The sequence below is a fragment of the Lactuca serriola genome, chromosome 3 (assembly GCF_051521515.1).
Source record: "Lactuca serriola cultivar US96UC23 chromosome 3, Lser_US96UC23_V15, whole genome shotgun sequence".
Classification (NCBI taxonomy): domain Eukaryota; kingdom Viridiplantae; phylum Streptophyta; class Magnoliopsida; order Asterales; family Asteraceae; genus Lactuca; species Lactuca serriola.
In genome coordinates this window covers 86,701,140-86,725,177 of record NC_136410.1, presented here as the reverse complement: position 1 = coordinate 86,725,177, position 24,038 = coordinate 86,701,140, and the positions used below count along the sequence as shown (strand labels likewise).

The 24,038-nt window shown below is 33.0% G+C and overlaps 1 protein-coding gene and 1 long non-coding RNA gene across 2 annotated transcripts; one reads left to right on the top strand and one right to left on the bottom strand.

Annotated features, from left to right (window-relative positions):
* Window positions 1-8,123: 8,123 nt before the first annotated feature.
* Window positions 8,124-21,242, top strand: LOC145094565 (very-long-chain (3R)-3-hydroxyacyl-CoA dehydratase PASTICCINO 2A-like). The gene is made up of 7 exons (XM_079032711.1): window positions 8,124-8,558; window positions 8,937-8,955; window positions 9,061-9,149; window positions 9,241-9,294; window positions 20,339-20,409; window positions 20,550-20,631; window positions 20,794-21,242. Exons 2-7 carry the CDS (start codon window positions 8,952-8,954, stop codon window positions 20,905-20,907), a joined length of 414 nt encoding a protein of 137 aa, XP_078888837.1. The 5' UTR covers window positions 8,124-8,558; window positions 8,937-8,951; the 3' UTR covers window positions 20,908-21,242.
* Window positions 14,357-15,143, bottom strand: LOC145094564 (uncharacterized). The gene is made up of 3 exons (XR_013703417.1): window positions 15,057-15,143; window positions 14,776-14,975; window positions 14,357-14,435 (listed from the first exon to the last, which is right to left on the bottom strand). It is a non-coding gene; the product is annotated as an uncharacterized LOC145094564 (long non-coding RNA).
* Window positions 21,243-24,038: the final 2,796 nt, after the last annotated feature.

Genomic DNA, 24,038 nt, shown 5'->3' with positions numbered 1-24,038 from the left:
GGTATGTACTCGACCCGAGAGTAGCATGGTCCATTTGGGTTGCATAATACCAGGACAATTTGTTAGGATGGACTCTTGAGAGAAGGTTATATATGATTTATTAATATATTATAACTTCTAATATATTAATATAAGATCATATGTTTTAATTAGTATTGATCGAGAATTAATTTGGAATTAATTTAGTGATCAAAAGAGACTAATTAAATTTATGGGGACTAATTATGGTAATTAATTATATTTATATGTATTGGGATTATGATCCATGTTGGACCAAGTTTATGTATGGATACATAAAGAGTTGGGCCACATGAACCATGGATCATAATACCCATGGATATGGATTTGGGTTATACCCATGGCCCTTGGAATCCAACATATAAATATTTTAGTTCATGACCAAAAACGTGTGTCTTTTTCTTAAAGAAATATGGAGGTGTTTTTGGATGCATGGAATTCTCTCTCAAGAGTGATCTTTGTCCTAAGTGAGTTGTGATTCCATTTGAGGTGCAACACTTGGGGCACTAATTTCTTAAAGGCCAAAGTCTTTCTAGCAACACCAAATACATCAATACTTCAAGCCACATAAAAGGTATGTTACTCTAACTAGTATCTTGTATTCTTTGTGACAAATTCCATGCTAGTTATAGGTTTAATACCTTGGAAACCATTTGCGTGTATAATTAGTGAAAACATAGATCCAAGGTATTTAGGGTTCTATGTGCACCGTAGGATGTTGTAGTATGCAAAACCCATCGGTTTCGCTATAGTAGACTTTAGGGAGAGGGCACTTGCAACACTCGGTTTTGGATTTGCTTTGTTGCTCGGGGATGCGGACTAATCATCTTTTTTCATAAGGCTTAGGGCTTTTGGAATGGAAGGATTTGGCCCATTTCAGATATGGTTGTCATGGTATAAGTGATCCAAGTGTTTGATTGTGTCTGCGGAGGCCAGGGGCATGATCGCAATTTGATATCTCGATCTTTTATGGATTTTGGGTTTTGTTTGGGAGGTTGTAAGGTCTGGATGTGTTGATAAGAGCGTAGGGCTTCTCGACACCTTTTCGTGGATATAAGGTTTGTCGAAAATGGACCTAGGATGAGGGAGTTATGGTATTTTTAAGTTTTTGGCAGATTTGGCCTTAATGGAAATATTTAGCAAATTAGTTCCATGCATGCAAGGATGCATGCCGTGTTTGGCTGGGTACGCCCAACGTATACAGAAAAGTTGACACGGGTGGTCTTTGAGTACGCTGAGCGCACCAAGGGGTACGCGGGGCGTACTCCCTTCAACCATGAAACCTAAATTTGGACCCTTGACCCTATTTAAATCTCATTTCTTTCATGAGCCTCATCTTGTATCCACCCCTCAGCCTCCTAAATCCTAGAAGTCGACCTTTAGCCATATCTTAGAGCATTTATGTCACTGTGATGGATTGTTGGGGTATTTTGTACACTTTGAAGAGCTTGGAGTTTATTAAAGAATCACCACTTGGAAAGGAGATTGTAGACCCAAAGGTTTTCCATCTTTAGCAATCTGTTGGAGGTAAAAAGCTTTGATCTTGTCTTCTCATTTCATAGATCTTCTTTTGGGTTTGTTTTTGGCCATTTATAGCCTTTTGTGATGGTCGTATTGAGCTAAGGTTGTTTCAAAGGTTCGATCGTGTAGATCTGGACATTTTAAGGGTCTCTCATTCATAAAGGTGCAAGCTTGGTGGAATTTTTGAGTCCATGCATGTATTAAGACCATCCATTGAGCTCTTTTGAGCTCTAGAGTCCCATTAAGCCATGTATGCTAGTAAAGTTGCCAACTTTACTTGAAAAGTCATCCATAGGAATCAGACTGGAGAGTTGGAGCAAGGGTTGAAGTGATTAAGTGCTTACTGGGGAAGATTGGAGTCCGGGAGAGTACGTTGGGCGTACCCACCTGGTACGCTGCGTGTACTGGCCCGAAAGAGTGTACGTTGGGCATACCAGATGAGTACGTAGGGCGTACTCGGCCTGGTTGACTCATCTTGTTTTGTTGACTTTTTGGGGTAATTGGGCCTTATTGGGTCTTAGGGCGCCATTTCGGGTTCGGGCTATCTTATGGGCTTGTATTGCATGGGGGTTTTGTTGGGCTAGCTATGATTATGTGTTTTGATTCAGAAAAAGTAAATGGGCTTTAGGGAAAGGCCCGTGTAATGTTTTGGGCCCAATTTGGAAAATTGGGCTATTAGGGGGATTTTATGGATCTTGTGGTTTTGGGTTTGTTTGGTTTTGGGCTTGGGCCTTAGTTGTGAGTCTTGTTGGGCCAGGGGTAAAATGGTCATTTTACCTCAAGTATGGATTATGAATCATAGTTTGGAACCCAAATGCTAATTGGGTGATATTTTGGTATTGATAGCTTGGGAAGTCATCAGAGTAACAACTAAGGATTTCTTTCAATGAGCTTCTGCATTCGAGGTGAGTCTCCTCACTGTTCTATGGGTCGAAGGGACCAATGCCGGCCCAGTTGGTTTATGTGATGTAGGAAGACCCAGGGGTGACCCTTGGCATTTGTATGAAAGATCAGGAGGTGGCTCCTGGAAACCTGTATGCAAGACCAGAGTCTGAACTCTAGCAATAAATTAGTTAGAAATGGTAGATTGTATGCTAGTTGTCTTTGTGATGCTTGCATGGAAGATCATGAGGTGGCTCCTGGCACTTGTCTTTAAGACCCAAGGTTTTGGCCCCCGGCCTGGCAAGAAAGACCACGAGGCGGCTCGTGGCATAATGGCAAGACTAGGGATGACACATAGCACTTTTATTGATATATATATATATATATATATATATATATATATATATATATATATATATATATATATATATGATATGTATGGCTAGATGCTATGGATGTTACTAATGGCTCGTTTGGTATGTGTAGTATGTGGCATTTGGGGAACTCACTAAGCTTTGTGCTTACAATTTTTTTTATGGTTTTAGGTATTTCTGATTTGAAAAGGAAGGGACTGACTTGATCGCAGCACATCCACCCATGATTTCTACAATATGTGATTTTGGGAATGAACTCTGATAAATGTTCTGTATTGAAATGTTTGGAAACGATTAATCTAGTGTTTTGAATATAAATAAAATTAAAATTTTATCCTTGATTTTTGGGGTGTTACAACACTCATACTTTTTTCAAATCTAAAGGTTTAGATCGTATAGTTTAATAGAACTTAGTCATATATATATATATATATATATATATATATATATATATATATATATATATATATATATATATATATATATATATATATATATATATATGTGTGAATATCATTTAAATGATCTAGCATAGGAAATTCCATATATGAAACTATTATAGCAAGAGATTGAATAGATATAAGATATACTGAATCGAATTCCATATGCTTCGGATATAGGATTGCTTACATAGCTATAATATTCACATATTCTAATTTTTCCAAATGCCTTGAGCATTGAGAGGAAAAAGATTACAATTTTGTGTGACTAGAGTTGTTAAACAACTGTCAAGAGCATTCTAAGGTTTACTGAAGATTGGTTGCTTATGGACAGTTGGAAGTATGGTAATAATTTGGATGGACCATAGTGACATGATTATGGATTAAGATGATTCTTGATTAGAATTGATGGTCTATGAGAATATGGAAATGTTTCTATAATGGGGGTTGATTATTAAATCTATGTGTGAGTTGGAAACTTTAATGCGAGAGAAGTGTTCAAGGAGTTAACTTTGAACTTAAACCTTCATTATCAGGAAATTATTTCTAGTAACAAAGTTCCAATGTACATTCTGTAATATCGTTGGCTCAGTCTTTGTGACATTGAAGCCTCAACATCACGAAAGGTCAATGCATGTAAGATCGGAATTCCAATACATTTTAGACAGTGACAAGAATTTAGAATTATGAAATAGCATCTTGGGAATAGTATCCAGTCGATCTATCCACAAAGGAAGGACCATAGAGAGACATAGTATGCATGTTTATAACATGACATCACTGATGTTATTTAATTCAAGTAGTTAGTTGATTAGTCGAAACATAATACGATGAATAAAGTCTTAATTATTATGGTGATTAAATAATAAGAGTTTTATTTATATTCAATAAGTTTTGAGACCATAGTTAATTAATTTATTATTGTGCTTCACTTTTCATGTTTTACTTCCTGAATAATTCGATTATTCGAAATTCCACAGTCGCTCATACTTTTGGAAGTAAGTAGTGAATTAAGAATGTCATGAGTTGAATTATAGATTGTGTATGGAGATTATACATTGTAATAAGATTCCTACAATGTTCATGAATGATTAGAAATGGAGATTTAAGTATTGGATAAACCCACGCTCAGATAATTACTTCATGGAATTTATCACGAGTACTTCTGAGACGATAATATCTTATGATCTTGAAACAGAGATATATGAGTTGTAATTTACAAGTCGGTTGTACATTGGTGATACGTAAACACATCAATAACTTGATATTATAAAACGTATTGTCATGCATGATTTGATGAGTAAAAGACGAAAGCATATGAGTCAAAGTTTATTCATTCCTTTTTCACTAACGGAAAAATCGATATGTTTGGGCCTCTTAGTGATTTGGTGTTGACTTATAGTGCTCGACCCATCCATGACTAAATTGATGTGTTCAATTAGAAGTTCTATGTCATTACAAATCAGAAATCAGGAAACAAAGTCTTGGACAATGAGATTGATTCTATTCCATGTATCGTGTTCGAATGATATCTTTCATAATGGAGGATTATATGATCACTTATCTTAGGACAGGTAACTGACTGGATCAGAGTTCGACAACGGCTTTTGGAAGCTACAATTTGTTGATCGATTTAGAAGTTATACTGACAATTATAGTTATAGAGTTATCCAAGTGGGAGACTATTGGATTAGGTGTCTAAACCCATAACTAAAATTGATATATACTTGAATTGATAATAACACAGTCCTTTTGGGTTGCCCTCAAGATGATTTTTAAAGAGAGAAATAGAGAGATTTAATTTATTATGTGAATAATAAATTAAATAAATGGTTTATTAATATGTTATGAAAAATAATATATTAATTAGAAATCATATAATTTAATTAATAATTAATCAGAAATCAATTTGAATTAATTGGATTAATTAAAATTACAGGGACTATTTGATTATTTACTGATAGTTGAGAAAGGAAGACTCTAGACCCTCATGGAATGAGGTGGACGAAAATCTCTAGGGAAAGCCTAAGAGATTTTGTCCAAGGCCTTTGTTTAAAGGGATTGGGCTACTTGGTCACTAAGTAAAGGGATCTAGGACATATCCCTTAAACCCTAGCTTTGGCACCAAGTTTCCTCAACTATATAAGGAATCTTTGGGTCCTCTATTTCGCCACTCCAACCCTTCCCTCTACAATCCTTGGACGAAAAATTGCTCCTCTCTGCTCTCTCTTATTATTATCGTCTTGTTAGCTTGGGTTTGATTCCATTAGAGGCACACCACTTATGGTGCTTGCTTCCAAGAGATCAACAAATGAGCATTTTAGTTGTTTACTATAACTAAAAGGTATGTAATCCTAAAACCCATTCTTCTATATTTCAAAAATAGACTAGGATTTATAGGGTTCTTTTTGATGTTTTTAGTTATAGGTTCAACAGAGAAAACATAGATCCTATTTAGGTTGCATGCAAACTTAAGAGTTTTATTTTTGTTTGTTTACCTAAATCCCATCAGGTTTTAGATTTGGAACTTGACTTCCCTCTGTTATCTCCACCTGTATCTGATCTTCTTCCTCTGCCTGCAAACAAACCAAAACTAGAAACTTCTTCTCCAATTGAAACTTTTCTTTTCAGTTCCTTGGACATCAAAGAATCCTTCACAATGATCGTTGTCCTACCGTACAACATGGAATCAATGAAATTCTCGTAAGAATTTGAAAGCGAACATAATAGGATAAGTGCTTGTTCTTCATCTTCAATCTTAACATTCACACCTTGCAAATCCAAGATGATCCTATTGAAGTTATCCATATGATCCTTCACTTGGGTTCTTTCCGACATCCTAAGAGTGTTCAAACGTCACTTCTGATACAGACTGCTCGTCAGAGAATTGTTCTAATACTTGTCACATAATTTCTCCCAAAGCCCAGATGCACTCGTTTAATCCATGACCTCTCTTAGTACTTCGTCTTCCAAAATCAATAGAATAACGCTATGTGCTCTTACGAGAATATTGACCTTTTTTTCAGCCGCCATGCCCTTAGGCAGTTTTGCTTCTTTTTCCAATATCGATGCATATCCTTGTTGAACCAGAAGAGCCCTTATCTTCACCTTCCACAAAGTGAAGTCATTTGAAACATTAAACTTCTCACAATCAAACTTATGAGTAGACATCTTCAATTACCGGGACACAAACCACAGCTCTGATACCCCTTGTTAGGATGATAAGCAGATAACTAACAAAACCAAAAACACATAAGACACAATATTTACATGGTTCGGTTAAGGTGACATATGTCCATGGACAGGATTGGAGTATTCTTTATTTCAAAGTTCCCAAACAGAGGTTACAAGTACAATTTCACAGAGATTCGCCTACACTCTAGAATACAAGACACATCAAATGACTAAGCAAGCATCCTTATTTATAGTGGAGGGATTAGAACTAAGACCATAATGGTCAAGCCCATTATCCCATAGGCCTATGAATGGTGTCTACCATTCACAATTCGCCATGTAGTAGCTTTTGGAACATTCATACATGACATACAACACATGAGTATCAGAAACACACATGATGGAGCACCTTGAGCCATAGTAGAGCATCATGATGCACAATTGGTGTATCATGAACAGTAGTGGACCAACATCCATCATGGTGGCAGAACAAGGTGTATTCCTTGTGCATCACCAAATTTTGAGCATCATAGAGGACTTCATAGCACACATGGCTAAACAAAGCGCATCCTGCACCAATATGGTGCAACTTGCATGAAGATGGTCCATCTCATGCAAGGATGGGGCAACTCACTCCCATGTGGCGCAACATGCTTCAATTTGGCACAACTTCTCCCAAGCTGGCACATGATCTCCACTTTGGCGCAACATCAACTAGTTTGGCGCAACACCCTCATGAATGACACACATTTCTTCTATTTGGCGCAACACCCTCATGGATGGCGCAACTTCCATCCACTTGGCGCAACATTCTCAAGAATGGTGCAACTTCCATTCACTTGGCACAACATGTTGCTCCAAGTTGCTCCAAATGCTCTAAGTTGATCCAAGTTGGTCCAAGAACTCAAATGATCCAAGAGATTGCTCCAAATGCTCAAGTCCCATATTAACAAGATGGTTGGCGGCAGTGGCGAAGCTATTATTTTGAAAATGGTAACAAAATGTAACAATATATGATTTTAATGTAAATTGTTCGTTTAAGTTGGAAGTAACTGATTAATTAAGATAATAAAAATATATTAATATACAAACCTAATGAATGAGGAATTCATTGTGGAGATTGAAATGCAATTTGATCTATTCTGGAAATTATTGTCTTAATTCTTTAATCCATATGTTTCAACATGTAAATTATTTTCTTCATTATGAATTTAAATTTAGAATAAAGTGAGCAATGTTACAATTCACAACCTTAACATTTTTTATTCAAAAGAAATATAAAACTTATATATAATATATTTCACCTCAAATTTATATGGGGTGGGCCAAGGCCCACTCTTGCACCCTTTAGCTACACCTCTGGTTGGCCTGGCCGTAAAGGAGATGTAGGAGATGTGGCGGGGAGAGAGCATGATTAGGAGGAAGGATTGGATAGATGATTAATTTTCAAACAAGATAAAAAGACAAAGTAAGACTACACTTATCAAAAATTCAAAACTGAAGATGAGTATAAATCACCAACACCAAAAATGTAATTTACTCAAAGATAAATAACAAACAAAAAAGATCTTGTTTGCGAAAATAAGATACCAGCATCTCTAAATCAATCACTTTACGGTGTAAGAAATAACGACAAGACATCTTAACCTACGACCCCATCAATCTTGATGTCAGAAAATATGTTATGTAAGAAAGTACGTACAGTTCACCCAAATCAATTTTCTGTTCATTTACCTTAAAAGATCTTGTAAACATTTGATTGCGCTTGAAGTTTGAATACCCATTTGCCATGTATTGCCATCATCCCCTATAAAATCTGTCAATAGCGACATCAATTTTTCTCGCACTGTATTAGGTCTTCAATGGCTGGATCTGTATCAATTCTGAGGCGAATGTATTTGACAACTTATAATTGGGTTGTCTGCGCTGGATGGCTAGTTCATTTTTACACCTTCACTCAGTGTTTGCTGCTTTCGTGTTTCGTTGTTTGACTGTCTCATTTCTCTCACCCTCTCTCTTTGTTCCGTGATGTTGCAGGTTTAAAATATTGTACTTAGCTTTAAGGACGCTATATGAATCAGGACACGAACATGTTTACAGGGCCATCGAAAAGCCACTGTTATCAGCTCAATCTGCTGCCTGTTTTGAGGTATTCTATATTAATCATCATTAATGAAGCGTTCATGGGTTGTTTAGTGCAGTCACTCTCTTTAAGAATTAAGATTGTTCTCTTTAACTCTTCTTTTCAAATAAGTGTCATTAGTGTAAACCAACTCAATTTACTCTAGTGTAGCACCCATGAGTTCATTTCTCAATACTCAAAGATTTTAGAAAAGCAAACATGTAGTTACAAAAGAAGACATATGACCACACTAAATCTAGTAATGGAGTTGAGATTAGCAAAATGGAGAATGAAGAAAGATAAAAAAAAAAAAAAAAAGGGTATAACTGAGTGATATAGTATGTGTATGATGTTGAACTTCCTATGTGTTCTTTGACTGATCTTTGTCATTTACGTGTGAAACAGATACTCCATGGTTGCATGGGTGAGTTTTAATTTATCTCATTAATAAGATATAGTGTCTTACAACATTGTTTTTGTCATAAAATGAACCTTATAATTTCTTGTGTTCTTTTCTGGGATTAAAAAGGTTTGGTAAGATCTCCAATCTCAGCGACATTGCCTCAAGTAAGTTCAAGGTTATATGTAGTGTGGGGAATACTGTATAATTTTCCTGAGGTTAGAAGGTTTCCTTTTTCTGCTTATTTTTATTTTTCAATCGTGATACAATTTTACTGAAGCAAAAGGGCTTGGTGGTGACTGATGACAGGTTCAAACACATCCCCTTGTTAGCTTTATGGTTATCTGTTGGTGTACCACTGAGGTTAGTTTTGAATTGTTTCGAACTCTCAGTTTGATTGCAATTGATCTACATTGGATATTTTTGGCAAATGATTATAGGGTTTGAAAGTTAGAAAGGTAAGTATTTCTATAAATGTGAAAGTGGTAGTTGCCTTATACTATGTTGCTTTCGTGAATAAGGAAAAGTACAAAAAGAAACCAAAAGGGCAGAGAAGGACTTCTATTTTAATTAGACCATGGTCATGTGAAGACCAAAATCTTTAAATTTAGGGAAGAAAATTAGTTCTACTTCTATGGCTTTTTTATTAGTCTTGCTAGCATTCATGATTGTTGATTAAACGGACATGAGCACGTGGTTAGTCGGATAAAGTATTAAATGGATTGTAGAATATTTGATAGGTATCAAATGCCTGGGTGGGTCCAAAGCTATGATGACCCAGTGTGAAAAAATAAAAAAAATTGGTCATCGAAAGTCATAAATATAATAAAAATTAGTTCGAAATAGAATGTTATAAAATTCACAAAATTCACTATTAATATTAAAAAATAAAAATATGGTCACAACATTACAAAAACAACTAATTTAAAGAAAAAAAATATTTCTCTTAGCCTTTCTAAATACAAAATTATTAATAATACTATCTAAATCAATTTTATCTTATAACATGTCTTTCTCTATACATAACATTGTCAATCCGTTCAACCTGTCTTGCTACATCGACGACCTTAGATAGTTTTCTAATAACTTTAACTTTGAAAAACTTTTCTCCGAAAATGCAACAGTGACATGAATGATTAACAAAATGTTATATGCAATAAAAGTATTTGGATAACAATCAACAGCTTTAAAAAAGTCTATAATTTCAACAACGTAAATTATATCATTAGGTAAAGTAGTAGCAAACTTTATACAACTTTCTGAAAAAACTTCACTTGAATCCACATCAGAAATATTATCTTTAGAAAAAGTAGTAGCAAACTTTATACGACTTTCTTTAAGTTCACTTTCACTTAATGACTTTAATTTATTTGAATCATTTAAAAACTCAAAAATACTTTTAAAGTTTTTTAATTGTTCAAATATATTTTTAATGAAACAATTATCATATCCACAACAAAAAAATAATGAACTTTTAAATACTCTTCAACCGATTGTGTTTCTTCTTCATGATCAATTTCATCAAATTGTCTTCTTCTAACAATACGACGTTTTGATAGAAATATAGGTTCTACACCCATATCAAGTGCAATACTTTTAGCAATATTCATACTTACTGTAAAACCTACATTTCTATATTTTTCAAAAACTTCATAATATTTTCTATTTGATTAATAATAGTATCAATACAAATAGATTTAGATTGCAACTTTTTACTTACAATATTAATAGCAAATAAAACTTCATACCAAATAACTATACCAACTAAAAATTCAAAATTTCCAAAAGATTTAAGCTTTTAGCTTCACTTTTTGACTTTGGGTCATCACATGTTTTACTTAGTTTTAGCAAAACAACTTTTATTTGAAGAGCTTGGAATCTAATTGTTTTTATACTTTTTATCTTACTTTCCCAACGAGTATTAGATAATGATTTTAAGGTTAAAGTTGGAACGTTATCTAACAATATTTTCCATCTTTTAGTAGAACTAGAAAATAATGTATAAAGGTGTTGCACAATTTCGAAAAATGAAACAACTTTTTCACCAAAAAGTGTCATATTACTAACCGTAAGGTTAAGACTATGGCAAGCACAAGATATATATAAAGCTCTAGGATAAATTTCAAGTATTCTTTTTTGAACCCCTTGGTGTTTTCCTTCCATATTAGACTCATTATCATAACCTTGACCCCTTATATCATCCACATTAAGATCTAACCATTTCAATGCATCTAATAATTCATTAAAAAGTCCTAAACCAGAAGTATCATCTACTTTTAAAAATTCTAAAAAATATTCAACAACTTGTATTTTTTTAGAATAAAAATTCACACATCCTACAATCAAAGTCATTTGCTCTTGATGACTCATATTGGGAGTACAATCAATAATTATAGAAAAATATTTTGTCTCTTTAACTATTTTAATGATAGATTTTCTAACCGTGTCACCTAAAAGGTAAATTAGTTCATTTTGAATTTTATAGCCAAGATATTCGATCATGAGTTTCATTATCTTCAATTCTCCTTATATGATCTTGCATTATACTACCATCATATTCAACCGTCATTTGGATTACTCCTAAAAAGTTATCATTATTATCTTGAAAAAGTTTTTCATTAGACCCTCAAAAAGCCAAATTATATCTAGATAAGAATTTCACAGCCACTATTATTCTTCTTAATACTTATCTCCAACATTTTTTTTCTTTTTATTATTTCTTGTTGTAATTCGTTATCAATTGTAAGGTTTTTATCTAATCTTAGTTTTGCTTCATTTCAATTACTCATACAAACAAAATGTTCATTACTATTTTCATGTTCTTTAAGTCTCTTACTAAGATGTTTCCAATCAATATATCCTTAATTTGTTAAAAAAAACGTTTTTGACTATTAGATTTAAATATTTTACAAACAAAAAACTTTATCTAAATTTTTATAGTATACTAACCATTTTCGAACACGTGACAAACCATTATTTAACTTTCTAGTATAAAATGCATAAGAAAAATGTCTAGAAAATTTATCTTTAGGAAACACAAGATTCATTTATCTTATTGGCCCGTTTTCAATAAGAATATCTCTTGATTTAATATTAAGTGAATCCCAATTTCTAGGGTCAAAATGTAACAACCCAAATTTTATAGAAATTTTTTAACTTTTAATTTCATAAATATCAACCACAAGGTGTCCAAAAATCCCATTACATAGCCATATTATTCTAAGGTTCAGAGTAAGAAAACTAAATATGGAAACACTAGAGAATGCACGCTAGGCACTTGCCCTTATCAATAGAAGTACCTGAAACATTCAATAAATCTGTAAGCACAAGCTTAATGAGTTTCCCAAAACACACGAATCATATAATCACATAATACCATGCACACATATACACATATAAGTTGCCACAGACTCCCTCTGTGGTCCTCATTTGGAATGCCATGGGCTAGCCCCATGGTCTTGTATCCTCGCGCCATGGGCTCCTCCCATGGTCTTATCATGTGTCATACGCTCTTCCCATGGTCTTACATAATATCCACATATAGATCAAAGAGCAACATTAACATACTCCATTACTAATCATCTCATATCAATTAATGGGCCAGCCTTGGTGTCGTCGACCCATGAGTGTGGTGAGAAGACAAACCTCAATCTGTTGAACATGAAAGTTGCTCGCCTAATGGTTCGAACCCACACGTTGAACAAAGATACAATTAACCCTAAGTAAGGATTATACACAACTTAATTAAACAGTTCAATCATATAAGCCTAATTCCTTCCCTAGTGACTCAAAAGTCTTCCCTTTGCTAATGGGCCCAAGATCCAAGATAAAAATCATTAATGGGCTGCAAGGCCCAATAAGGCTCAACCAAAACAACTATGGCCCAAAACATAATATCAGCCCAAAACTCTAAATAGGACCAGACCCAAAACTAAATAAGGCCTAATAAACTTACGAGCCCAAAAAAGGCCAAACCCAACTAGGTGCGTACGCCCTGCGTTCCACTTCAGTATGCTCAGCGTACTAGTCCCTTAAGCAGTATGCGCTGCGTACACCACACTACGCATGACATATAAGAAGATTAAGCACGATGACTATTAAGTGCTTAATACATGACATTTCAACGTCCAATCTCAAATCTGAACTCATTATGACGTCCTAAGGCATAAAGTTGGCAAGTTTATGCCGTTGCATGCCATAAGGGACTCCAAAACTTCATTCTACACATTAAGACTTCATATAAGACTTCAAGCTCATGCATGGAAACTAGACAACCCTCAAGATGGCACGTTTATGCATCTAGTAGGCTCAAAAAGCTCAGATTTATCCATCTTATTCTCTAGAGTTGCTCAACTCACAAGAAAAAGTCCAAGAACCAAAAAGAGACTCCATGGCAAGAAATTAGCTTAAACTAATAAAATAGATGACAAGGTGATGACTTTATACCTCCAGAAGTTCCTCAAGATGAACTTGATGCTGGATCTAGAAGCTCCAAGACACCAAAAGCTTGTTCACCATCCTCTCCTTCTTGAATGCTCTCTAAAATGGCCACCAACACACTTTCTAAGCTTAAGAATCACACTCACAAGGAAATCTGAGGTAAAAGGGACGAAATGAGACTATGGAGGCTGATTAGGGTTTGGTCCAAATGACTTAAGGATGTTTATATAGGTCTCATTTCGAATATTAGGGTTTTGCCCATCTGCCGAGGCGTACGTGGTGCACCTTCACGATCTTTCCACCTCGGTACACTAGGCGTACCCATAAGTATGCCCAACGTACAAAAGAGATCAATATTGCAACGAAAAATCATTTCAAGGATATAAAGGGTAATTACCTGGATTGGAGTGTTACACAAAAATATCTATAGATTCATTTAAATTAGTATTTTCTTCAATTATATTGGTATCATGTTCATTTAAATTAATATTTTCTTCATTCAAACTAGCAACATTTTCATTTATGCTTGTATCTTGTCCGTTCAAATTAATATTTTCTTCATTCAAATTATTATCATGTTCATTTAAATTAATGTTTTCTTCATTAACACTAGCAACATTTTCATTTAAGTTAGTATCATGTTCATTCAAATTAATATTTTCTTCATTAGAACTAATTGGTTTTAAAAATTTAACCATAGACCCTTTCTCTTTTTGTAAAGAAGCCTCAACAATTTTTCGTTTTTTTTTTCATTTTCACTACCGGATAAGTGTTTTTTAGAAAACATTTTATGATTGACAATAAAGCAAAAACTACTTTAAGAAAAGAATACACCTGATTTCCTTGATTTTTTTGTGAAATATGTTGAACTGTTGAAACCTAATATCAAAGCATGCTGTAAAAATCAATAACAAAAAAATATTAATATGATAACTAAAACAATATCTAAAATCGAATAACCAATACATCATATTACAATGTTACCTTGTCAAATACTTAAGCCAGATATCTAATAGTGTAGTAATACTTTGAAGGTTTGAACTTTGAAGCTGAAATTCTGATTTCTGAAAGAATCAAGTCAAAAGCAAAACATTAGAAATTTTGAAGGCAGAATCATTTATTTTCACTAAGTCAGAAATATGATAAAGTAAAAGAGTAGATATAAGATTTTAGAAACAAAAATCAGAAACTAAGAATCTGAAACTGAATTACTAAGCAGAAGGCTAGAAATTAAAATGAGAAATTAGAATGAGAAACTATCAAACTAGATATTCCGTTTTAAACAGAAACAAAAATTTCATGAATTAGTGAAACAAAAATCAGCCTTCTACTTCCCTAATTCTTCATATTCCTTTTTAATTGAATCTAATGAAACGATCTGAATGAGAAACTGAAATCACTTACCTGGTGTCCTAGTCCCTGTGTCGGCATGTCGTATCTGAACTCGCAAGTAGCATTGTAGTGGGCAAAGATCAAAAATTCAATTGATAATCAATTATCAATATCAGTTTATGATTATCCGAGAGAGCTGCGTGAGACACAATGTGAGAATTGAGATTTGAGAAACTGAAAACGAGATGTCTTATATCTAGATTCGAGATGAACTACAAAAGAGATTAGCCGTTAGCGATTAAAGATTGTGAGAGAGCATCGACGATTCAATATCAAGGCGTCGATTCAATTACCGATTCATATGGTGCCCTAATCTCGATTTCCCACATTCCCGCTACCTTGCTTAGTCTCGTTCCTATTATGATATTCACGGAATCACATTCAGCGGCAATGCAACATCAAGCAGCCTATTTTCTTAATTTGTTTGGGTTAATGTGATTTTGTCATTTTGGATTAGACATTGGACTAACTTTGGGCCCCTAAAGAAATATGTAGATAAATAAAAGTTATATATATATATATATATATATATACACACACACACACACTACATATTCTAGAATTTTTGGGCCCCCTCGAGTCGCAGGCCTGGGCGGTCACCTGGATCGCCCACCGTATGGACCGACCCTACAAAATGGATCAGTCAATGGGTTAGGTAACGGGTCTAGACATGCAACTTTTTAAGGCAGGTCAAACCGTCAAAATGGGTCATGTTGCCAACATATTTTCCTTTTCTTCTAAATTACATAAGATGAATTAGACATGATTCTCGGTAGTTCTGTTTCCTTTTAACTAAATTTATCAAAAATTTAACAATTTTACCCATTAGCAGCAATAAAGTTAGACCTAAGTGGGCCCATTTTTCATTAAAATGGGTTGAAATTGTTGTTACATATGTGTTGCTACCTTCTATGATAAGGGTAAAAAGGTTGGCAAACTAACATAAATGAACATGAGGGTATGGAGAGGGAGAGCATAAAAATAAATTTATTAAGATTAGGACATCTATAATGTATTGCTTCACAGTGGGCATTTATAATGTATTGAACTCTACAGAGTTCAATGAATTCGATGATCTGGCTGAAAGCAAGCTTGATTAGGGGTAATGCAACAGGGCTTAGTACGAAGACTAGGAATGGGATTGATCAGAGAGATATGACATTATCTTTCTATATTTCATGCAACTCTATGAACTTTTTCCTACAATACATTAAACAATACAAAATTCAAGTTGTGTTTGGAATTACTTTTTAAACTTAAAAGTTCTTTTTTATAAAAAGGATTTTTTTTTGTAAAACAAGTTTTTCTAAAAGAAGGTTTTTAAAATGTGTTTGGCTTGACTTTTAAGGCTTTTAAACGGCAAAAGCCAATAGTCACAAAAAGACATGATTTCATGACTTTTGAAAAATCACTTTTTTGTTCTTGGCAAAAAGTTGTTTTAAAAAGATTTTTTATACTTACCAAACATTTTTTCGACACTTTTGGCCTTTTGGAAAAGTTAAAAGTTGAAGAGTCATTTTAGAAGTAATTCCAAACACCCTCTTAATAGCACATTACAAATAATTTATAGAATTTATTTAAGAATTAAAAAACTTTCATTTTTCCCATTGAAATTTTCAATGGTCATTTCTTTAAATGTCAAAGTAACATCACACATTGATAAAGTTATCGATTGAATGACAACTAGACTCCCACCTCATTCAACTCTCATATTGAACTCACCATTGTGGATGCTCTTAGTAAGAATGCAAATTTAGATATCGTTATGACAACTGAGGAAACAATTCTAGAGAGTTTATGTGAAGCCAATGTTTTGATATTGAGATCCTTTAATAAGTTTGTTTATATTAATTAAGAGAGTTTTATCGCTAGATCATCAACAATTGAACACTCTCCTTGTAGGTTTCAATAACTTTCCATCTATATGGTTTTACCTTAGTCTATCCTTACATGCTTCAAGTTTAAACCTATAAAGTAGGGTGACGTTCTATGATTTGAGACCTATGTGATTCTTTGTTCGCACATACTCCATATGTTGGTGATGTCCATAAATTCATATTGATGTTATATAGTATCTTGTTGATACAAATGTGATTATCAAGAGAGTATGGACAAATATGAATAAGCTTGTGTCGTATTTACTTGTTGCCTTTGTGTGAGTGGATATGTAGGATGATTTGTCAACTTTATATTAGCAAAACAAATGTTTGTGAAATGAAAAAAGAGCTTTTGGCATGAAATTTTTGAGGATGGACTTTTAAGCAATGCTATAAGATTGAGAATCTATGAACGTGAGGAAATATAATTTGGATTACGAATAAACTCGAAAAATAAAACACATGATAATAAGATGCAAATATTAAATAAGAACACAATGATTTATGTGATTTACTTTATCAAAGTAATCAAGCTACGTCCACTACAGAACTTGAGAGTTTGATAAACTTTACATGCATACAATGGTTACAATATATGATACCATTTATAGTGTTGTTGACCTAATTCTTCTAGGATAAACATATGGGCCTATGAAAAAACTTGGTCTCCAAGAAATTGGATGAACAAAGATTTTGATTCTCCTAAAACTTGTCTTTACTTCTCTATTGCATGAGGTCTTTGTTCTTTCAACGGTGACCATTGTTCTCTAAACTACGACCTCTGTACTTGGAACCACGACCTATCTTCTCGAAAACACAACCTTTTTTCGTTGAACCCTACATCCTTTGTTCTCAAAACTTCTTTCCTCAAAACTACAACAACTTCACCTTAACCATAGATCCAATTTTACATCTCAAAAATCCCTTAATTTTTTAGGATGATCAAATCTATGTTGCCATCCAAGCAATGTAACCTCAAGCTCATTCTTTCTGCTCCTCACATTCATGTCAAGCTGCTAGAAGGCTAGTTCAAGCCATGCAAAACTTCAACTTCTATTTTGTCACCATATCAGTGCACATATTTCTTAGATTTTTTATACTAATTATCTTCTTCAAATTCAGAGTCTCGTCACTTATTAGTTCTTGAATAAAGTGACACCTTATTTGAAGATGGTTCATCCTATTATGAAACACAATATTATTTGCCAAGTTGATTGTACCGTGCTTGTTATATAGTATGATACACAATCTTCCCAATGTATCCCCAGTTCTGATAAGAAGTTCTTTAACTATATAAGCTTTTTGCTTGCTTCCACAATAGTCATGTATTATGTGTTTATGGTTAAAAGAGCAACACTCTTCTATAACATGGATATCCAACTAATTTTTACATATAATTATGAACACATAACATGTTGTGCTCTTTTCTAAATATATACATGCTCCTAAACCAACATCAAAAAAACTTTACAAGACCACCATTTTCCTTCTGAAACATAAGGTTGCCTCAGAAGTACCTTTCAAGTAGCGTAATAGCCATTCGGTTCCTTCCTACTACTATTTCCCCATATTAGATATAAATCGTCTCACAACTTCCACTTAATAAGCAATATTCGGTCTGATGCACCATAGCATACATTAAGTTACTAACTACTGAGGCATAGGGAAACTTAATAACTTATGTCTCGCCTTACTTTGTCTTTCCATATTTCTTCTTTGAGTGTCTTAAGTGACTTCATTAAGGTGTATTTCTTGTATTTTCATCTTTCATACTAAATTAATTTAAAAGTTTATTAATGTACTTTGCTTGGGAAAGATTAAAAGTATCAATTACTCTATCTTTGGCTATGATCATGCCCGATATATACTTAGCAACCCTAGGTCCTTCATTTGAACTATCTGGATAACTATTTTTTAGCATGTTGATCTTGTGCATATCTGATCTAATAATTAATATGTCAACATATAATAATATGATGATATATAACGACACAACGTTCTTTAAGTAGAAATACTGATCCATTTCAAATCTCTTCTACATACTCGTCAACATGAAGGTATCAAACTGAAAGTACTAGTATGTTGGAGTTTGTTTTAACCCATACAATTTTTTCTCCAACTTTTCAAACTAGATTTTGCTTACCAGTTGTTTGAAAACCTTCTAGATATTTCCATATAGATGTCTTCTTCCACGTCACCATGTAGAAAAGTTGTTTTCACATCAAGTTATTCTAGATGGAGATCTTTTATAGCCATTATACCTAAGACCGATCAGATAATAATCATCTTCATAACTTGAGATACGATCTTACTATACTTGACCCTTTTTTGTCAGAACCCTTAAACCATCATTCGATCCTTGTACCACTTGATGTTATTTATTTCTTCTTTGACCAAAACACCAATTTGTTATGCAATTATTTCCTTTGTATTGGTATCTTGTATAAGGAACACTTGTTGAAGCACATCTTAGCTTCTAGTGACATTTAGGCTCACTATTATCTATCAGCAACAAGTAGTTTATTGAAGGAGAATATCTTAGTCAAGTTCTTCTTTCTCTAGTAGATCTTCGAATAGTAGAAGATTTGGTCTTTTCTTCATCTATAACTTTTGGCTCTTGGCTCCCATTATCTCTAGGTTCATCTGAGCCACATTGCTACCTGAAATTTCACATATCTTAGGAGTACTCGTAAGTTATACAATGTCTACATCTAATATTTCATCAAACTTAACTCGAATTTTCTTTTCTTGTTGCCTTTCTCTATTGGGGATTGATATGATCTCATCCTTTTATAAGGAGCTCTTATTGAAACACATCTCCACTATATTGACTCTTTCATTCTCAAGGTCTTAGGGTGACATTTAGGACTATTATATATCAGTAACAAGCAGTTTATTGAAGGAGAATATCTTAGTGACGTTCTTCTTTCTCTAGTAGATCTTCGAATAGTAGAAGGCTTGGTCTTTTCTTCATCTATAACTTCTGGCTCCTGGCTCCATTATCTCTGGGTTCACCCGAGCCACATTGCTACCTGAAATTTCACATATCTCAGGAGGAGTACTAGTAGGTTATACAATGTCTACATCTAATATTTCATCAAACTTAACTTGATTTTTCTTTTTCTTGTTGCTTTTCTCTATTAGGGATTGATGTAATATCATCCTTGTATAAGGAACTCTTGTTGAAGCACATCTCGGATTCTGGTAACCTTTTTGTTTTGGTTATCCTATAAAGGTAACCCATTTCATCCAACATGTAACCTATGCAGGTGCATTTCCTTTCCCTTGCCTCGAGCTTGTCGACCCATGATCATCAAAATAATTTAACTACTACATGTTGATTGAGTCTAATAACCCACATTAGGGAAATACATTGTCGTTTGTGAAAATGCAAAAAAAAAAATATTGTTGAACGATGTGTTATGCATGCAACAATTATGTAAAAAGAAAAAGCATGCCATGGGATCTAAATGTAACCCTAACAATAAAGACAGAAACTACAAATAACTTGGTTGTTATGAAGTATATATAATCTTAATTATTTTTCCTTAATATCAATTCAATTTGATTTGGAATATGGGAGAATCATGGTAACATAGCAATGTTATTACGCTATTTTTGCTAGTGTTTAATGTCTTAAGTAATCCATTTCAATCATCATGTTCTTTTATTGATAAAATTAATGGCTTTGATCACAGATTATTCGATATTCTTTCTTTGGTCTAAAGGAAGGATTTAGTTATGCACCTTTCTGGCTATTATGGCTAAGGTAAAAAAAACATTGGTTCCATGGTCACCAGAGTTCCTTTTTTTCTTTTTAATTTTTTTCTTTTTAATTTTTTTCTTTTTTTTCTTCTTTGCTTTCATATATAGTCTCGTCATTATATATGTTAGAAACTTTTACTGCAGGTATAGTACCTTTCTAGTATTGTATCCATGCGGCATTGCGAGCGAAGTTTCTTTAATCTATAACACCTTACCTTTTATAAAGGTGACGAACATAGTATCACCTTAATTTTTGTTATCTATTATATCATATTATTATTCAATACATATGAAAAGTTATAGTTCAAATAAACGAGATTTTTTGGTTTTATGATCCTTTGAAATGAATATGGCCTCAACAATGCTAATTCGAAAATAATAATTACAGGAATCTGGATGTTGTTCAGTAAGGATGCCTAACAAATGGAACTTTTCATTTGATTACTTCTATTGTGCAATCATGGTGCTTGGAGTTTATGTGCCAGGCATTTCTCATTTTTAATCTCAACATTATCAATGTGGATTTCATTTTGAAACTGGGCAAGTTTTATAGGGTTATTTTCCATGGATGACAGATCAAGAGCAAGTTTCTATCCCACCTTATTCCACTTTTGGGTGGGAAAATGCAATTTATGTTAGTCCAAGTCCCAGTCTCAATCACAATCCCAATCTCAATATCAATCTCAATCTCAATCTCAGTCCCAGTCCCAGTCCCAGTCCTAGTTTCAATCTCAGTCCCAGTCCCAATCCCAGTCCTAATCCCAATCTCACTCTCAGTCCGAGTCCGAGTCCCAGTCTCAATCCCAGTCTCAGTCTCAGTCCCAGTCCCAGTCCCAGTCCCAGTCCCAGTCTCAATCTATATAAAATAAGTGTTTTGGGATTTTATGGTGTACCTGACAAAATAAACATATTTATTGTAGGAATTCCCCATTTGTATGGTTATATGCTTAGGCAAAGGAAGAAAACTCTATCCATATAAAATGGGCATGAGAAGTTAGGGAAGGCTCTATTTTTCTTTTCATAAATGTCTATTAGAACTTACTGTATCCTTGTTTTTTTTTTTTTTTAATTTTTATTGAATGAATTTCTTGGTAACCCTTGAGAAGACTTTAGTTCACTATCAACAGAGTTGATATTTGTTATTCCCTCTTTCCCAAAATTATAGTTCATCTTTTCCTTTTGATTTGTCCCAAAATAATAGTCCACTTTTAAAAATAAATAACATTTTTACCAAAATAACCTTCATTATTACTTAACAAACTAAGCATTTAATGGAACATTAAATGCAACGTAAAAACAAAACTATAATTTTGCTGTATAAAGTTATGGTAATTAATGTTTTCTTAATATGTGTGTTTTTTTATCTGTGGACAATAATTTTGGGACAGGGAAGTATTAAAAGAGAACAAGTTTTGATTATGTATGTTCCTACTTAGTGATCACAAACTGAGGGAAACATAATTTGAGTAAATATCATGTTTTATAAGATATGAACTTTCACGTGTTTAAAAAAAATTATAGATGCATTGTTTGTATGTGTGTACATGGTACAATATTGATTTGTTTTTCCTCAAACCACATTATGTTTCAACTATAGTTTGTAAAAAAAAACTTGTTACTAATACCATACCAAATATACATAGTACCAATTTATTTAACTATTTACAATCTTAATCAATACAAATTGGTAATTATATATACCAACTTCATTCAAATTTTATGTTGTAATATTCAAAAACTAGTAAGAACGTCCGATAATTTTGATGTTTAATTAAAAATTAGTTAAGTAATTATTTTAATTTAGTAAAGAACTATATTGACGTAACATTTTAATTTTTTTAATTTAACGTTGTAATTACTATTTACTATTGTGGTCAAATGACTTATACCCATGCTCTTAATTTACATATCATTTGATATGGAATATATTATAAAGAAATTGAGAAATCTAACCATATTTTGATTTATAGTTAACAAAAATAACCATTTAAAAAAAATTAACCACTATGTACGGAATGACCATTCCAGACCATATCAAAACGGGTCAATCACACTACTATAACTCAATGCTATATATATATATATATATATATATATATATATATATATATATATATATATATATATATATATATATATATATATATGGACTCCACACACAAATCTGAAATAATCATTCTAGATTTTGAAATTTCGAAGGTTGTTCTACCCACATTTCGGATAGAGTTTTGATCATAGATTCATCAAACAGGTGAGTTCTACTCTTTAGGTTTACTTGCATTTGACTTTACAAACCGTTAAATATATTCCAAAATCAATAGATCATGTCCAGAATACGAAAAACAAGTTTGAAATATCTATTTTGTATTTTTTTTTTGTTTGTTTTACACATAAATAGACCCATATAAGGATCTTGAAGTGTGTTCATGACCATTTTTTAATAAGGAAATAACTATACTAGAGAATCTGAAATGGTAGTATACCGACGGAATACGAAGAACATGATCTGAAATATGAAAAACGTAATTCAAAATACGAAGATCAATTCCGGAATTATACTTCAAAATAAAAATCTATTATTTATTTTTTTTTGTTTGATATTGTTTAATTACCGATATTAATCCGAATACCAATTTTTGTGGATATTAAAAAGGTGGGTTTTACGGAGGAAGAAATTGTATTCCATTTACAAGAGTTTTCATAATTGCGTTCGATAAATGTAAAGTCGAACTACAAAAATTTCTAATAAATATTTCTTTTTATTTTTATAGTAATGTATTAAAATGTTCTTGGAATTTTGCTTTGAAGATAAAAAAAAATGAAGATGTTGAGTTAGAAACAAAATAATAAAAAATAAACCACCAAAGACACCTACAAAATTAATAAAGAAACCGGAAAGAGTGTTAAGGCTTAAATTGAAAGCAGATAGAACTCCAAAAGATGGGACCAAAGTAATTTTAGACAAATCTGTTATTATAGACTAACTACAAATAATAATTTTTTATGGATATGTTTTAGCAAGTTGGTTTTAATTTTGGATATGTTTTGCAAGTTGGTTTTTAATGGTTATTTTATTATATTTTAGTTTTAGTCTCCCACCTCCAATGACTCGATTGACGGGGATGTGTTGAAAATAGAACATGAAATAGTACATCTTGAAGACGAGCAATGATGTCTTGTTGATAAGACAACGTTAGAAATGATTCGTAATTATCAACATGCAAACCAACGTATGGTAATATTGCAATCCCATTATTGCCTTTTGCGGCCGAGGAACACAGAAAACTAGCATTGTATAATATGCAAATGCTTCTCATTAGGATGTCTGAAGATATACAACAATTTATGAACATAATAGACATCATCGAAGAAGCACATAGGACAATTGCAACAATATAAGATCGACTGCAAATGATTGATAAATGGTTTAGCCTAATTAAGAATTATATGGAAGTGTTTGAAAATCATGTAGGCACGACTAGTTTGCACCGGATGCAAGTTCCCAATTATCGTGGAAATGTACTTTAATTTTAAATATTGTAATGTCTTTTGAAACTTAATTATGGTTGGGTTATAAAAATGACAATGTTTTTCATTAACATTAGTAGAATGATCGTTATAAATCCTAACACA

Coding starts and splice junctions, on each gene's coding strand:
- LOC145094565 (XM_079032711.1), top strand. Junction 20,410..20,549: donor TTCTGGCTATTATGGCTAAG/GTAAAAAAAACA, acceptor CTTTTACTGCAG/GTATAGTACCTTTCTAGTAT. Junction 20,632..20,793: donor ACACCTTACCTTTTATAAAG/GTGACGAACATA, acceptor TAATAATTACAG/GAATCTGGATGTTGTTCAGT.